The sequence below is a fragment of the Geospiza fortis genome, unplaced genomic scaffold, assembly GCF_000277835.1.
Source record: "Geospiza fortis unplaced genomic scaffold, GeoFor_1.0 scaffold16, whole genome shotgun sequence".
In the NCBI taxonomy this organism is placed as follows: domain Eukaryota; kingdom Metazoa; phylum Chordata; class Aves; order Passeriformes; family Thraupidae; genus Geospiza; species Geospiza fortis.
This window is the reverse complement of record NW_005054302.1, coordinates 598,321-616,618: the sequence shown is the minus strand read 5'-3', so window position 1 is coordinate 616,618 and position 18,298 is coordinate 598,321. Positions and strand designations below refer to the sequence as shown.

Genomic DNA, 18,298 nt, shown 5'->3' with positions numbered 1-18,298 from the left:
GAGAGAGGACAGGGAAAAAGAGCCTGGCAGGAAAGCCCTATCTACACAACCACATCTTTCAGACTCTGGTTTAAAAGCCAACTTCTAATACATTATTTTTGAGGCCAGGGTAAATGAAAGACAGGTGCATTAATAAGGGCACCTGTTGCACTCAGACGGGGAAAATTGGTTAAAATTATTCAGAAAGGTAGAAGCCATTTTACTTTGCACATTTAAAGCTTTAAGAAGTCTGGTTCTGTAACAAGAATAAAACACTGAAGGCATGATAATTTGGCTAAGCTGGTAACATTTTCATGCCATAGAAGATATCAAAACTCAATTTGTGATGCCAGACACACGAACAGGCAGTATCAAAAGCACATTTGTGACTGGATGCAATCTGTACAGGAAAACAGAGATATCAAAATCCCACTTCATGCATATTAAAAGGCGCCTCCTAATTTATTTTTTTCCTATCCCCAAAGAATGCATTTATGTTTCTTTTTACAGTGCTGAAATTTTGTACTCTTTACCATGGAAGTCCTTACACATATTTTGGTAAAGGACGCAAAGAGGGCATAATGCATATTCATAAGCTGTTTGTACATCTCTGAAAAGCATCTCCAATTTCCTTACTTACAGCTCTGGAGCCTCCAGACTCAGTTGCTATTATTATACTCTTCCTCACAATTCCTTAAGAAGACTGTATATATTTAGTTTGCCATGTCTTAGGGATGAGGACAGTGCTATGTCTTTGTTGATGCTTAGCACAATGAGATGCTGATTACTCATTAAAACCAGAATGCAAACCACCATCATAACTACAATAACATCACAATAACAAGAAAAACACATGTAAAGTGCTAGATTAGCCCTGGAGGCACACATGTGAACTCTACTGACGTCACATTCCATTCTATATCCGAACTGGCCACTACCACGTTCATGCAATTAGAGTAGAAAATTGAATACTCTTCATAGCTGTTGTCCGTGGTTTTAATAAAAAAGGAGTCACAATCAAGCTGGGAATGCTGCATCCAACAGCACACAGCTGGAGGTGTGAGTACTGCTGTACACACAACATCAGCTCCACCAACTGCTGGATCAGCGAATGTTTACGGATCAGTTGCAGCACGGCTGCCAGAGAGAGTCCAGGACAAGACTCAGACTCATCCCTTTGGATGCAGAACCAGATGCTTCCTCTCATCAGCTGCCAAATCCCTTCACTTTAACCTCAAATACACTAAAATAGCTCCGGGACAGCACATGTGTTGTGTCCACTATCCTGAGCTGGTTGCTCAGGTTAATACTCCGAGTCATCCCACCTCTTTCTGCTGCCAGGGGTGCCATGTGAAAGACGCTGCCTAGGTCAACAGCATCAGGTAGAGATGGGGAAGGGAAAAATGTGTCAAAAGTCCTGACTCTTAACTTGACCTCAGCATCTAACAACTGGCATTTTGTAACAGAAAGAGAAAAGGTTCTGCTGAACTTAGATGTAATCATCAAACCAAATGTTTGTGTTAAGCACAGATGCTTGGAAAGAAAGAGAGAAAAATGAAAACACAAAAATCCATGTTGGCTGGAACCAAAGTAGGCAATCATCTTCCTGTTAACTCGATTGATGTTTCATAGAGTGTGTCCTCACATAACATCAGCTGCATATTTTTCTAATTTCAAGGAAATTAGCAATTTCTTCAAACTACCCACTCAGTAAAATAACAAGGGCATTGCATTTTTAGCAGGAACTGTCTGTGTTTGCAGGGAAATCACACTGCATTTTAGGTATTTAAATCTTACTCCAGATATTTCCAGAGTACATGAATTCCTGAAATGTTTTGCTGTGGGATGAGCCTCGGTGCTTTGCATCTTCAGGAAATCTTAGGGCAGGGTTACTGCTGGGTTAGTGAACGAGCACACAGTGTGCACAGGGATTGATAAACAAGCTGATATCTGCCAGCACATTTCTATGCATTTCTTTCACCTGTGTCCCTGCAGACCCTTTCATGTTTCTCCTTTGTGGGCGCAACTCTGCCTGTGTAGAGATCCCATGTAAGAAATACTAACAGGGATGTGTACAAACCTAAATTTACAGAAGTTACACAACCTCAAAGTGAGGTAATTGGACTCTGCTGCCTTAGTGGAGCACTGGTGGAAGCAGAGCACTGAGGTTAATCACACCCCAAGCAGTTTTTCAAGTATGCCTGCATGCGTGCTGGCATGCACATTTGCAGGTGTGCACCCACACAGGCACGCATCGGCCTTTGTGTCAACAGCCTGAGAAAAAGGTTATCCTTTTTTAAAAACAGGAGCCACTAATTCTCTGTAAGGTTTCCAGAGAAGCCCAGCACAGGAGGAAAGAGGGGTGAGAGCAGCTCTGCCTGTTGAAGGATAAATTCTGCTGTCAGACCTCCTCATCACCCAGAGCTTCGGGAATTTACATGGATTTGGAGAGGCTAGGGGGTGGGTTATGCAACCAGAAGAAAGTCCAGCTTTATAAAGGGTCTGTGATGTGTGGAGTTGGCACCCGTGGGGGCCCTGGAGAAATGGCTGGGGGGAGGGGAGCCGGCCTGCTACTCGAGAATACATCAAGCCCTTGAGGAAGCAGAGTGTGCCATGTTTGAAGATGCAAAGATAATCACAGTGCTGGGAACCGTCTTGTGTAGCGGAGGAAGCCAAACAACAAGAGGAAAGCAGCATATGCTTGTGATTTCGCACAGGAAGCTAGCAGCACCTCCTGCCAAAGCGAGATAAGAAAACTCCCATGGCCTATTCTGGACAGGGCTGTGGTGATCAGCCTTCGCTCCACACTGTCCTCGCTCTGCTCCACGGCCCATTCCCTCTCCTAATGAGTTTCAGAGCCCTCATTTCTATTAGCATGCAGCATGCCAAGCACAATAGCATGGTGTATTTATAACTATCAACAGGGTAAGAGTGTACTTCATGTCATCTTGATGTATTTCACTGAAATCACACTACAAACCAGCTCCAAGATGAAGTCCTGCCCATGAAACTACTGGTCTCAGAAGAAAAGCTGCTCGGTGATTTATAGCAGAGCATAGGAGCTGAGGTAAACAATTTGTCCAGTTACTCATTGGATGGTTTGACCTCACGTATGACAGTCAGTTCTGATTGAAAGCCCCAGATCTAGCCCATCCAGACGCATCTTCCCCGTGCCAAAGACAGTACTGCAGTTTTCAGTTCAAGCAGCACAACAACAAATACCAGTGAAAGAGCCTCAACCCACAGATCAATCGGAAAAATACTCATCTTCTGTCTCCTTGTCTTCCCAGCTTCTCTCTCCCAAGCCCTCCTGTGTGATTCCAGAGGCCATTGAAATTGTTACCTCATGTAAGTTGAATTTCATTCAACTCTGATAGTAAGCATTCCTCTTGACAAAGCCCCTGGCAGCCTCTCATTCACTGGGGTAGTGTTTGTTGGGAGGGAGAGGAAACCATCCTGTCACCAACAGTGCCCATTTTTTAAAGTGATTATTGGCAGCCACCATACTTTTCTCAGCAGCTATCCTTTTTATAGGGCAGCAATTCCTAGCAGCGTGAGGGCAATGTTACTACAAATTCAAGTTGGGCTGACTCACATCTTTTAAGAAGCAATGGCAATGACACTAACATTAAGACAGGAACTCTGGAAATTCCTGGAATTGTAAAGAATACATAGGAATTGTTTTTTTATTGCAAGTTGCCAAAAAAAAATCTGAATGGCATGGGCCGTGCCTGCCTTTCACCTCCGTGTCCAGTGCTGTGTGATTGATCGCACAGGGCTGGTGTAGCCACGTGTCCTTGGGAATATTGAGTCAATTTGGAGCAGGAAACAGAGAGGAAAAATAGTAGCAGGGAGCATGTAGAGTTTGTAAAACGTGCTTTATGGGGGTGGGGGAAGGAGAACATGTGCCAGCCCCCGGCCAGCTTTGTCTATGCATGTGATTCTATGATTCTAAGTTATGGTCCAGGTGCTCCTGCTCTAGGTCAAAACCAACCAGTTAGAGGTCAAAATAGTGGCAAAACTGCGGCTGGGAGCTCATCCCAAACACCTTCCCTAATATGTGCATTGGTGGAGCTAGGAGGAAAACTACAGGTGGTAGGAACTGGATATATTTTACTTTGTTTATTTGTTTATTTCTATTTATTTATTTAGGATCAGGTTCCTGATGTTCCAAAACCTCATTCTCCTGGGGGGTATCTTTGAAAAGAATAAGATAGGTGGTATTTAGAGCTTTGCTGTGTACTTTCATGGCTCTATTGAAAAAGGAAGCATTTTATAGCTGCACATTGCCTTTCTTGCTATTACTGATATGCAACCAGATAACTGGATGGTGTTTCCCTTTCACACTCATCCTTTCCAAACATTATGACTTGCCCTTAACTATTCCAGTTTGCTGCCTGTAAAGCTGATTGATCTGAGCTATCTCAAAAGAAGCAGCAAGATCAACAGCAATGTTACCTACCTCACCTTTCAGTATTTCATCAGCCCACACTCAGATTTCCACATGAAAAAAATCACTTCTATAACTGCACACCTGAGCACCCTGCAACAACAGTTACTTGCAACAAAACATGCAGATGACTGAGACTGAGGGTCATCAAAAAAACCCATTTTGCTTCCAACTTCTTTGCCATTACTTGAAACCTCTGGCTGCTAGGGAACATACCAACATTTGAAAGTAATTTTTCAGGTGTCTATGCATACTGAGGCTATATGAAATATCATCACCTTGTCTTACCAGAAGATTATATTTTGCTTTTTGATCTTTAATTTGCTGCTTCACACTGCTTAGCATTCTTCATGGACACAGAATACCATCATATTTCAGCCAAACCTACCTTCCTTCCTTGTTATTCACCTCTCTTCCCTCCTTTACTAAACTGTGTTCACTCTCATCTCCCATGAAGCCACTGTGATTCAGCCTCCACTTTCTCTGTGCAAAAGGAAAAATCATGTCCTGCACGGAGAAGCAAGATATTGGCTGGAACTATAGAATTATCACATGAGATTTTTACAAGAACCTAGAACTTCTTTCAAGGGAAAAAATTATTTGATTTTGAGAGTCTGTAGTACTGCAAGGAAGAGGGTCTTGCAATTTGGTTGAACAGTCAGTATCCTAAAGAGAAAGTCCACAAAACCTCTACATACAATGTCCACTCTTGCAGTCAGTTTCTTTTTATTTCCAATTTATGTTCCCTATAAATAAAGTCCAAGATATTGTTCAGACCCTTCTAGAGTAAATTATTTTCCTTGCACAACTCACTTTTAATAGCTCGCTCAACTTCTACACATAACTTTACGTCTATAATTTTCCGAGATCCATGTATCCACAACTCCTTCCTTCTCAGAATGCCAAAATTCCCTTTTTTTCCTTTTCTGTCCTATCTGGATCCTCTTGATTCTAGAAAGGAGTAACTCTTCAGTAGTCCATTTACACACTGCCCATCTTGCTGACAAGCTGGAAGCACAACTCTCACTTTTCCATTTTCCAGTGATTAGCAAAGGAGACAGAGGAGCTGTTGACCCACTGAGGTTGTGTTTTTCACAATGATTTGTTTTCAACTTCTCTTCAAGTAGGGGTCTGGGAGCAACTCTTGTCTGACTGGAGTGGGGGACTGAAGCTCAGGCAGAAAACAAGGAAAGGATGAGAAAGAATGGAGGGAAACATTTTTTAGGAGAGAGGGGAGTTGATTAGAGGGAAAACAGGAAGAGAAAATACTGACAGGCATGGATGTAAGACCAAGGATCCATCTACCCCATATCCTGTCCCAACAATGACCATATGCAGATGGTTGGGGATGAGTAAGAGCAGGACTAACTTCAGATATTTCCTTCTAATACTCCCCCAGTCACCAATTATTATCAGCTCAGGAACTTCCCGCAATATAGACTGTTTCTATACTTCTCTTCCAAGACTGTAGAAAGTTTTCAAATCCCAAAATCTTCTGGCAAGGAGATTCACAGCTATGCTATCCACTACATGAGGAGCTAAATCCTTTTCCAGTTCCAAATTCTGTTCCTCCTGTCTTCATCTAACGGCCCCTACCTCATGAATTGGAAAAGGTATACACAACTGACCCTCAGACGTGTGTCTTTCACAAGTCTGTAAGTCTCTATCCTGTAGCTCCCAAGACACTTCTTTTTCAGTCTGCAAGAGTCTTGATCTCCCTCCTCACTCATCCTTCACACATTCCTTTCATCCTCTGAAATTCCTTTGATCCTTTTTGATGCTATTCCTGGTGTACCTCCCTGTTTGGCTGCATCCTTTGAAATGAAAGGATCAGAAATGCTCATAGCATAAAAGACATGGATAATTTATGGATTTGTGGAGTTATCATGGTGTTCTGTACTGTGGTCTTTGTTTCTTTCCTGGTGATTCCTAACACTTGATTTTCTTTTTGAGCTGCTCATGGTGGTGTTCACTTTCACAAACCCATCTATCACAGCACTCAGATCCCTCTTTGTAGTAGTAATGATCCGCCAACAGCTTTTTAACATGTATTTTACATACGAAAGCAAGATTTTTTTTTTCCCTATGTATATCATGCACATTTATCTTCAGCGAATTTCACCTGCCACTTTTTCACTCAGATACCCGGATTCATAGAGTTCTGCATTTCATTGCAATCAGCCCCTCATCCTTACAAATCTGAACAACTTGTCATCGTCAGCAAACACTGTCACCTCCTTGCCACCTTTTCCAGGTTATTTCTGAACGTGTTGACAAGTACGGACCCCAGCACCGGCTCCTGAAAAACTTCACTGATCACTCCCTAGGCTGCAAGAACTGGTTGTTCCCTCTTAACCTCTGCTTTCTATTTTTTAACCGAATATTTTTTTCTGAGCACGATCCTACCTCACATGCCTGTTCAAAGCCTTCTGCAAAGGCTTTTTGAAAGGCTTACACATAAAAGGAAAGAGGATGCTAACTAGAGTTTGTATATTTTTGTAAAAGGTGTACTCGATCCAGTAATAGCACTCCATTCATAATCACTCCTAAGCACACACAGAGCTTGACCTGGTGCCTTCCTTTGGCCAAGAGCCCCTGCTAGTGCAGGAGCAGGCTGCTGGCCACGGGCTGGGACTCCCCACTGGCTCGGAGGCTGCCAGCGTGCGGGGCCTCGCTCACGTCGTGCAGTCCCCACGAACAGCCTGTCACACACTTTGCTTCCTATGGGCTGGGCCACACGGAGCAAAAGATCAAGCAGAAACATCCCACCACCTACGTGACCCTGAAGTGTTTTTCCTTAAGGCTGGGTGTCAGACTGCACATAGTAAAGCCAAGAGACCACCCTGTGAAGGCAGCAAAAGTAAAAAAAAAGAAACTAGGAAAAAATAAAAGGAAGAGCAATTGAAAAAAAAAAAAGCAACCCAACATAGGCAAGTGAGAATAAAAGCGTGGTACTAAGCAGAGTATCCCTGACCATCTGGATCCTGCTGTAGCTCTTATGTTTGAAGATTGATCAGTGACAAAATAAATAATACGATGCTTCTTGATTTAATTTTTTAAAAATTTCATTTGAAGTGATTTGGAAACTAGCAATATTGAAACTTGAAAGCTTAAGGTTCTGATTCAACGAAGATCCATAATGAAGTAATTTATACTTGCAGAATAAATTCGTCAACGTGTAACTCTGTGGACAGACTGGGGCAAACTGTACTCAGTATAAAGCATGCATTTGTCAATATGTTCTTGTATTTGTCAAGCTTATGTAAACATATGGATGTGCTAGATCTGATTAAAATGGCATCTTGCAAAAAAAATATTAAAAAATATTATAAATTCCATAATAGTCACTGAAAACAAAGACTTAGCTCTACTCAGAGGAAATAATGTATTCACAAGCAAGCATTGGCTTTTGGCTCCCAGTGAAAGTGCAGAATGAGATGCTTGAGCATATTCCTTATTCAGGCTGAAGCAGATCAGATGCTGTTTCACTCCTCTTTTTCCTTTGGCTTCAGGTTCCCCGGAAGTCCATGCTGCTGCAATGTACACTTGTGACAGTTTCTCTGCATTTTTTTAAAGTTATGTAAAAAACCACAGGGTTTGACTTTTATTTACTCTATTTCCCCAACTCCACCAAAATAAGGGAATAGCCAGTAGAATTTTTGGTGTACCCCTAAGTACCTTTGCATTACTAGATTGCTGTAAGATTGTTTTCTTGTAGAGCAGGGTGGAAGGCACAAAGGCCACCAGATCCTCAGCTAGTGTGAAGGTAGAGCTGAGGATTCAGCCACATGCCAAATTAAACAAATGCATTTTAGAACTACCTGTTTGTTAATGGCATCTGACCTACTTATACCAGCTCCAAAGACTCAGCCTTTCCCTTCCTGAAAACAGAAGGTGGCACAGGGAACAAAACAAGTCACTGTGGGCAAACTAATGGGCATCAATGTTTGCAAGCATCCAACAATTAAATTTGGGTGGTTCAGTACATTCCTAATTAGGTACAATTAACATTTGTTCTTTACTTGCTCATTTTACATACCTCACTGACGTCCCAAATCTGGTTTGCCCAGATCATCTATCCAAGCACATCCTAATGATTCTGCCTTTCAATCCCTTATTAATACCCTGACACAAAGAATGCAGAAATGCAATTAGACTGCTATGCACACATGGCCTGCCTCCTCTTTCACTGAAGCTGCTGGGAGTCTGGCCATGCACTGTCAGTATGATAGTCTCAGTCTTTCTGTATCTCTGCAGAAGTTTTGAGGAGCACCTCAAGCTTTTTTCCTCCCAGATGCTTCATCTGAGTACTTCATACTCAGCCCTCCATCTCCAATCCCACCATCAGGTGGTTTTACCACCAAGCAGAGTTCACGTCTTGACACTGTAGTCAGGAGAGCAGAGAATCATGTACCAGTTTCCCCATCTACTTTGCTTTTGTAAGCAACTCCATAATACTGTTACATTTCTCTCAAGCAAACACACACACAGGAAAAAATAAACAAAACAAAAACCAAAAGCCAAAAAACCACAGATTGATGGGATGGCAGGGTTGTAAAATAATAATGTAACATTCAGTCTGAGGCTAAACAAAACTGATAGCTCAAGAGGAGGGAGGTAGCAAGGTGATGGGAGAGTTTAAACACCCATGGTAAAATTTCAGTGTTGCAACTGTCTGCCATTTCTGAAGGGCCAATCAGTCAAACCTTGGGCAGAGGCTGGAGGTCTCTCTTGAACTGTCCGCGTAGAAATGTCCAGAGCGAGAAACTGGCCCCAAACAACACTGCACAGCTGCTGAGCAAGCCAGTGCTTCCAGTGAGCAATAGCAGTATCCCACATGCCTTTCTTGGCAATTTCTGCCAGGTCAGTTTAAGATAAACAAAATCTACTGAAGAGATTCAGGTCAAGAACCATTAACATCAAGCACGTTCCTGGCATGCAGACGCTTGTTCTGCAGCCTCAGAACTGATCTGTTTTGGGTGGATCCTAGCCTGCCTGGCTCTGGAGACCCTCAGCAAGCTCTGCTGCTGTCTGCCCCCATATACCTCTGCTGACAACCCAGCCTGAGGCAAATTCAGGATGGATAGGGTGGCTCCAGAGGGGTAGAAAAGAGGCTAAGGAGACTGCTGGGCACTTCAGGACAAGTGTCCCACAGGGCTGTGTTCTTCTATATCCACTGAACACCTTGGGGGCTGCCCAGCCTGGGAATGTGCTACAGAGCAGCACCATATGCTGCAATGAGATAGCCCTGGAAAAGCAGTTTCTCAGTCATTTAAGACAGATTAATTTTTTTAAATTAATTTTCATTTTAATTTGCATCGTGTCTTCTACTATCTTTTGGCTGCCATCTCTAAATTTAATAGCTCTACATAAGCTTAAAACCCCCAGAATATTGCTTTTTTGCCCAAGACAGATTTCCTTACTCTTCTACGTTTCCTTGTTTGGCTGAATATCAGAAGAGAATCTTCGGACCTACTTATCTAGTTAGCTAGCTAGCTAAAAAGGTTGATTAATGGCAAGAGTTAGATTAAGCAAAGTAATTGTAACAGAAAAGAAAGAACAGGGAATTTTTAATGATGTTGGTCTTTCCACATTTCAAAAATCCACATTTGTTGAGCAATGTTACCAGTTTTTTATTGTTATTTACTACAAGGAAACTATGGAAATTATTTAATTTGGCCATCCTCCTGTTACTGGCCCAAGTGAAGCAGAAAGAAGAGTTATGCAAATTGATTGCATCAATCAGAAAGAATTAAACTATATCTGCATCTAAAAGCAATGGAATTCATTGAGGTATTTTTAGATTTTTGTAACTGAAATACTGCTTGGAAAATAAAGTGAAAGAAGTATCCAAACAACCTAATAGCTGTTATTAAAGGAGGCCGTGGGCAACAGTCCTTCAAAAATAAAAGCATCTAACTTAGGCAGTCAGTCCCCAACTAGCAGTGACAGTGCTCATGATGCCAAGTTAAACATACTTATAAAGAAATATTGGAGCAAACAGATCTTGGAGCCAGCAGTGCCCTGCAAAGTCTTTGCAGCAACAGCATCTTTCTGCGCAGAGTGCACACTCTGTCCCATGACATGGGACTTGGGAATTTCCTGAGAATCTCTACTACCTCACAACTTCAACCTCCTACAATGCTAAAAATTATTGCCCCAACTGTAATACTCCTCCCCTTAACCCTCCTCTCCTCATGCAAACACCTATGAACTAACAGGTTACACTGAAGGGTAACCTGTGGGGGTACATTGCTTAAAGTACCTGGTACATCTGTGTACAGAAACAAGCACTGCCTGACCACAAATAAAGCAACATTTTAGTTTTGGAAACCGGACATTGGGCAGATAAATATAAAAAAGTGCTATAATGGCAGAACAAGATACGTTTCTCATTTCCTGCACAAGGTACACACACATTTAATCTCCTGTTTAGGCAAACCTCCCATCACACAAAGAGGGAAGTATAATGAAACAGGTGGAATTAAAGGCCTTTCCAGTTCTTCAGGGAGAACACCTGAACAGGCATCAGCCCGAGCAAGGTGTGCCAGCTGCTGAGGTACTCCACTCTGCTCCCTTCCTGGAGCAGGAGACAAAATGTAATTACTCAGGTATTTCTGTCTTTCTGCAATAGTTAATTCTCATATTACTCAGAGGGAATCATCCCACTCCTTTTAGGCAAAGCCTTAAAAATGGTGTTCTCCAGGATACTTCTTCAATGAGTACTTAAAGGAGAAGGAAGGGGAGAGGGTTAAAGGGAATCATCACAGAACAATTATGAAGGCAATTTGGAAGCCAGTCTGGAAACAACATTGTAACAGAGCCAATAGCTCATTCAAATTGTTACGTTTCTCCTTTGATCACCTGCTCAAACACACTCCTAATTAAAATTTAATGGAGTCTACAGTTCAGCACATTACTGAACACCTGCATGCAAATGTCAATTCCTATTTCTGAAGACTTGCTGTCCTGTGCTGGAGTGCAGACCTGCTTGCTAACAGAAGGAAATATCTGACAACAGATGAGCACCACCTCGACTCCCAACGAAGAACCCACTGTTTCTTCAGTCCTGCACTGGATTTCAATCCAGACTATTCATAACTGTATAAACTCTTGAAAGAAACTAAAAGACGGAAAATTTTCATATATGTTTTTCTCGAGGTTTCTCTAGTTAAAAGATGTTGTGATTTCTCTTCTCTTAAATCTATTAGCAAAAATAAGTTTTGCAACTTGTCCCTGTATGGAAACATACCAGACAGAGGAAATGCAGCTCTCACCTGTCCTTGAAATGGAGGATTTCAGGTAATACCTATTCCAGCAAGAGGAGAGATTGCTAGTGCCACCTCTTGGTGGGAAGGGCACAGAAAGACTGCCATTAGCATAATCCCAAGGGCATAGCGAGGGAGAAAAATAACTTCTGCTTCTAGGAAGTGCTAACCACTCTCTCACTGATATCAAAGCACTTACAAGTATCCTTAGTTTGAGATGTTTAGTATTGAGACCCTCAGTACTGAGATGCCCTGATTACTTAAAGGATATGTCTTGTACTCTTGCAGTTAAGCATGTACTTAAATATTTACCTGGTGCTAAATTCCAGTTCTGTGAAAGTGTTAAAAAAGTGAAATCCTGTGGAATGTGATTATTCTTCAACTGAAACTGAGAGAATGTTGTGTGTTAAACTTGTCAGGTTTTTAAATATCTTCACTGAGCTGTGATCCAAGTACCTTGCCTGTTTGAACCCTCCAATAGCAACTTAATGATAATGCTGTTGTGGAGGTTGAGTGTTAATCATTCAGTTTGTGTCAGATTTCATGATGCAGGAAGAGCTGTGGATAAGTGAGTCAACAAAAGCTCCTAATCATAAGAAACAGAGTTCAAAAAAAACCTAAAATGTAAAAAGAGGATTAGTTGAGCACCACATCAGCGTCAAGTAAGCTTGCATGGTGCCATTTATTCTTTACCCTTTTAAAATATCATCTGGAGAATGGTGGGCACATTTAGCTTGCTGAACTGAATCTGTGAATAAACATATCACAGGACAGATCTGACCTTCATAATGGAAGAAGTTTCTACGATGTTTTCTGTTGATTTCAAAAGAAACTACACATAGGAGTCACTGTGTGTGGAGAAAAGCATGGAGGAAAACTCCATGTGAAAGTGTGTGAACTTTGCAAGACACTGTCTTCTCTCATGGAAATGCAGAAGCAATTATCACTTCTGGACTGATATTGCATGCATGAATAGTGAACTGTAAATAAACCCAAATAGCAATACCAAATAACCACTCTGCCCTCCATTTTCAAATAATGATGGAGGAAAAGTTGCATTGTGACTACATGTTCACTGAAAAATATATTGATAAAAAACAGACAATTTTTTTAACTAAGCAATGTTTACAGCAAGCTTTACTTTTGCAAAAAAATATTTAAGTGTAATGGTAAAAGAAGACATACTAAATAAAAGTAAAGACATTGTCCTACCTTGTTTTAGAATGGTTTTGTTTACAGGGATACCACATCCATGTAATTTTAGGTGGAGGAATACCATACACAGTGCATGTCAGCACTTGTTTGCTGCCTAGTAAATGCAGATTGGGATCAGGGAATGATGACACGGCCTTTTCATATATCTGCGGTTTCACTGGAAAGGGCAAAAATTGGAAAGCTATTAAAACCAGCTTAATTCCAATGTATTGCATGATTATAAAAATACTACATTCTTGCAGTGTGAGTAACAAGAAAAATCCCCAGGAGAACAAAGGAAAACAGCAGTTCTAAGTCAGACAAGTGGTTAGTAACACATTTAAGTCATCAGGAGCAAATATGTGGCTGCAGAGGACAGAAACACTTCTAATGAAAAGCAGCGTCCATCTTCTGGTTCAAAGATGGGTCCTTCACCTCGCATTTGAGGCTTGAGTTTGGGTCCATGAAGTCAGTAAAAAAAGCCCACAATGCCCTGATGTGTGCAAGATTGGTGACAATCCAGCTCAGAGAAAACAGAGCACTTACATGTTCAGGAGAAGCATGGGAACATGTTGCAAACTTACCATTTACAGTAAGAGTGACTGTAAGATTCTTTGACAAGTTCCACTGTGGAATGCTCAGTACTATGGTGTAGTTTCCAGCATCCTCCTCAGCAACATCCTTGATGACTAAGGAATAGTCTTTAACCACATACCGGGCACATTTCTCAGCAGCAGGTAGCCCATCTTTTAACCTGTTTCATGGAATTCCAGAAATCAAAATTCTGAAAATTATTTGTGCTTAAACCACCCATGTTACATCATATCCCTCAATCTTTTGGGAAGGGATTGGATTTCCAGTCTGAGATTCTGTTTACCACAGGCTTGTCCTTTCCTTTCAAATAAGATTGCTGATATTTGTAAACCACTTTAGAGAATACTATTCTATATATTAAAATTTATAAGAATCTGACTCTTGGGGCTCTATGGTATTTGAGAGTTGCTGAAAATTCCAACTCTGTCTCTGAAGATCCCAGTTGTTCATGGCTGTGACTGCCATTTAGTCTAAAAAACAACCATTTTGGCTAAGGGTGGGTCACAGAAATAAAGGTTGCATCATCTTGCACTGGCCATTTCTCTATGACCTCAGAATACATCCTGGGACAAAGTATTACAGTACTCCAAGCACAGCTGTGATTTTAGGAAGAGGAAGAGTAAGTAGATTAGATAAGCACTTAAGAATCAGATATCCTGCTATCAAGTGAATGTTTTTAAAGATAACAGAAAATCAATGTAGAAAGTACTAACTGTTGCTCACACACAGATTCCTGAAGCAAAATATTTTTCTTCGAAGTCTAAACTACAGTGTAAAGTGCATTTTAACAAGCTGCAAGAAGGTTAACATGATGTTAGTAGAAGGGTGCAACACATATTCATTATAATGATGGATTTGATCTAAATGATTCACAGATTTTAGTAAGTTTTTAGAAAAAACTCTTACTGTTATTAAACGAGCACTAAAATTTGGTCAAAGGACTTAAGGATTTGGGCATTTCACTGTATGTGTATTTTACAGAACCACAAAATAGCTGCAGCTGAAAAAGCCTTTGGAAGTCATTTAGTCTAATGTCCTGTACAAAGCAATATCAGAAGATTGCTCAAGACCATTTTCAGTATGGTTTTGTGTATCTCCAAGAATGGAGACTCCACTACCACTCTGGACTATTTATTCCAATGTTTGACCAACCTCAATTTTAAATTAAAAAAAAATATTAAAATTTGTTACAATGTTTGGAGATTTTTTCATTCAGAAGCTTTGAATCTATACGTGTAGTCAATAAACCCAAACACTGGAAAACCAGAAAATTATGTATAAATGGCTGGCATCAGTGTCACACTCACCCCTCAGTTTTCCACATGAAACCATAAGTGTAAAGGTTTTATAAAACAAGACAACACTTTTGGAGCAAAATTAATTCCTGGCTGTAACATGAACTCCCACTATTCATATATGTATAGTTTGTGTTCTTAATCAGTCTTGTCATAGACCCTTTGTTAAAGTGCAATTAATTGAGCCAGAGCTACTGGTGTTTTAAATTATTTAAACAAAAAAAATCCTTGAGGTCATGAATAGATAACATTGTTGCGCATGAAAGTGGACTGGATTAATAAAAATAAAAACTGTTCCAAAAAATTCTTAACACAATTTACACGAGACAAAATGCATGATCCAGTGAATGCTGTGCTGCAGTAGGTCTACAACCTGCAGATCACTGCATAATAATATCAACTTCCACTTTTTGCAATAGTGCATGTCTGGATGACTCAAGTCAACAATTTCTTTTAATGAAAGCCTTCTTTTCTTTCTCTTACTGTCTGAAAAGCAAGTTCAGGTTTCATATCTAGGTCTGAGTAAAGCTGGATGCAACACTTCAGTCAAAGCCGGTAGAGATATTTAGCTATGGAGCATCCATTGATTTCAAGAGGAGACATATCCAACCTATTTGAGGATCTCATCTTTAAACTTTCTGTATCTCCTTTCTTGCACTTGTGAAATGGAAGTAATGTTCTCATAACCCCAGGCAGCTCTGAAACTCCAAAAAAAATCCTCCCCAACTCTATCATAAAAGGAGGTCCAGGATGAATACATGGAAGTAACTGTTGTCCTACCATATAACCTCTGGAGAGGGAAATGCCTTCACTTTCATTGACAAACGATAGGATTTTCTTCCAGCCACAGCCTCCAGCGCAGTTTTTCTTCGACGCTTCAAATTAATGAACATTTTATCTTAAACAAAATAAAAAAGTGCTTTCTATTACTGATTTTCACCCTGCAAAATGAGTAGCTCTATTAAAGAAAATGTGACTCCAAATAAAAATTATCTTTAGTAATTTTGATGCCCCCACATATTATCAGCAAGAATAGAGTCTAATCTCCTTGAGATCTATAAAATATAAAGGAATACCATAAGCAAACAAGAAACTGAGAGGCAGTTCCAGGGCATGAATCTGCTTGGAGAAGATACACTCTAGCCAAATTCACATTGCGTCCAGCCAGAAAAAAGAGGCACAAGATATAAAGTGGCCTGTAGTATGTGGGAGGCTGCTCAGATGACCTTTCCACTCTTACAGGTCAAGGATCAACGAATGTTCCAAAAGAAAATATTTTTCCAGAGAGGATTTAAGGGACCTTCAGAGAAATAGCAAAGGAAAAGGCAGAAACTTTCTGTATTGTTGGTGAACAGCTGTTTCATCAAACCAACAAATCTTTGTCACTTCACTGGAATAATAACAACCTGCTGGAATTTTTTCTTATCCATTTGCTCTGCCCCCATCTCCAACTCTCTGCCAAGTTGATGGCTTTTCCAAGAGGCAATAAAACATAAAATTCATACAATACATTGGAAAATATCTCTTTCTCCCCTGCCAACTTGTACAAAATAAAATATTCAAAGTATAAAAAATTCTTGAGTGTCCTTTTGATGGTACCTGGGGTGCAATATTTACTCACATTATGAACTGCATAAGGATGATGGACATGCATTAAACAAGTTCAACATTTAATCACACTTACCACATACATTGAAAATAATATGCACAAGACAAATAAGTAGTTTAATTACACAAGTTAAGTTATAAAGATACAGCCCTGATTCTGCAAACCTTTATTCATACAGTCTCTTTCTAATATGCGTATCCTATAGATGGGGCTGCTTATGTGAATGCAGGCTGACTTCAACAGTCCCAGCTTCTCTGACTCTAATTTTGATCTCCAACTTCCCTGACCTAAATTTTAATCTAAACCTCTGTTTCTGAAAGATGCGGTTTATCTGTTTAAGATACAGTGAGTGATTCATCCTATGTTCCCAGTGCCTTATTCCAGAACTCCATGTAGAATTACAGTATTTATTTCTTGTTTATTTTTTCATAGAAATGCATAAGTACCATAGAAGCAGAAGAGAGATTCTTCTATTTAAATTATGCTTGTACCTTCTTTTTCCCCCCAAACTCGAATTTGCCTGATTGTATCTGCTAGAACTGACTGAGGACAGCTCCATCACAATATTTAGCAGACAAAAGTGATGAAATTGAACATCAACATGTCTATTGCCAACAGTAAAAAACAGCCATGGAAGAAATGGCACAGGTTTACCCTCCTGGAGTGCCTCCCTCCCTCGTTTCCCTTTTTCTGCCTGCGATGGCTTTCACCTTGTGTCACAACATAAAGCCATCACACAGCTGACCTTGGTACAGGAGCACTGAATATTCCACAAATGTGCACCACTTCTTACCATAAACAATGACTGTTGTGTTGACAGCCTTGATGGATGGCCCACTCTTCACATGGCAGGTGTACTGGCCTTTATCGATGTCCCGCACTCTGTCCACTACGAGGATGCTGTAAAAGATGTTGGCCTCTGAATTCTTCTGGTCAATGCGCTGTGTTACAGAACCTCTCCTCCTTGTCTATAAGAGCCAAAGAAATGAACAAGAAAGAGCTCGATCAAACCAATTTTCATGAGCATTTCCTGAGATTTTTATTTTCCTGTACTGCCAGCATAACTTAACAAAAAAAAATCCCAGATGTCTTTGTAGAGCACAGATAAGCAAAAGATGCGTAACATTTCCGGAGGGTCAACAATAAAAAATATCAGCAACCTTATAGGGCAATTCATCCCTATGTTCATCCAAGGTATCATGGCATCCAAATTAGTACTTTTACAAAGGGAGGAAGATCCTCCCTTTTGTGTAGCCTGTCATATCAACATGCCCAGGTCCCCATCGCCGTTGTCCAGCACTGCTCCTAAAAATCCCTGAAGCCATGATATGAAGAGCAGCACATAGTTTGGTGCCTGGATTCAGTGCCATAGAGAAGAAGAAAGAGGACATTTACACAAGGAGGGGAGAATTCTGGAAATGCTATAGACGGAAAAGGGACTAGATTTGGCAAGGGAATAGCAGGGTGGAACTGAAGATAATGTGGCTCTGAGGAGTTATTTCCTGCAACTCCCCCTCAGCATTTGGCCTCAAAGTTTATTTAACCCAGGACATTGTTGATGTCTTATAAACACTGAGCACCCTTCAGTTACCATCTAAATAAAAACAAAGCACAATTTCACAAGTGTGGTGCCCAGATAGGGCTTGGTAGGGCAGCAACGAGCAATATAATATATTTGAAGCATTTCTTGTTGCTAAGTTGTTTATTTCTGAGGTGAAAAAATGCCAGGGAAAATGGCTACAGTAAGCAATAAACAATTGCATTAATCTTCCCTATATAATGCAATCATAATTTCAGCCTGTGATTAGATACAATGAGTGACATAATAAATGATCTTGACTTGAATCACCAGCATAAATCAAACTGACATGAAAGGAATGGGAGTTGTAAACCTTAAACTAATGTCAAA

General features: G+C 40.6%; 1 protein-coding gene across 1 annotated transcript in view; it reads right to left on the bottom strand.

Annotated features, from left to right (window-relative positions):
• The window catches only part of FLT1 (fms related tyrosine kinase 1), a 93,291-nt gene that overhangs the window by 58,503 nt on the left and 16,490 nt on the right, over positions 1-18,298 (bottom strand). The window contains exons 6-9 of the mRNA XM_031066039.1: positions 17,183-17,357; positions 15,561-15,678; positions 13,476-13,645; positions 12,910-13,069 (exon numbers count right to left, since the gene is read on the bottom strand). Of these exons, the coding sequence (XP_030921899.1) occupies positions 12,910-13,069; positions 13,476-13,645; positions 15,561-15,678; positions 17,183-17,357 (623 nt within the window). The remainder of the gene's footprint in view (positions 1-12,909; positions 13,070-13,475; positions 13,646-15,560; positions 15,679-17,182; positions 17,358-18,298) is intronic.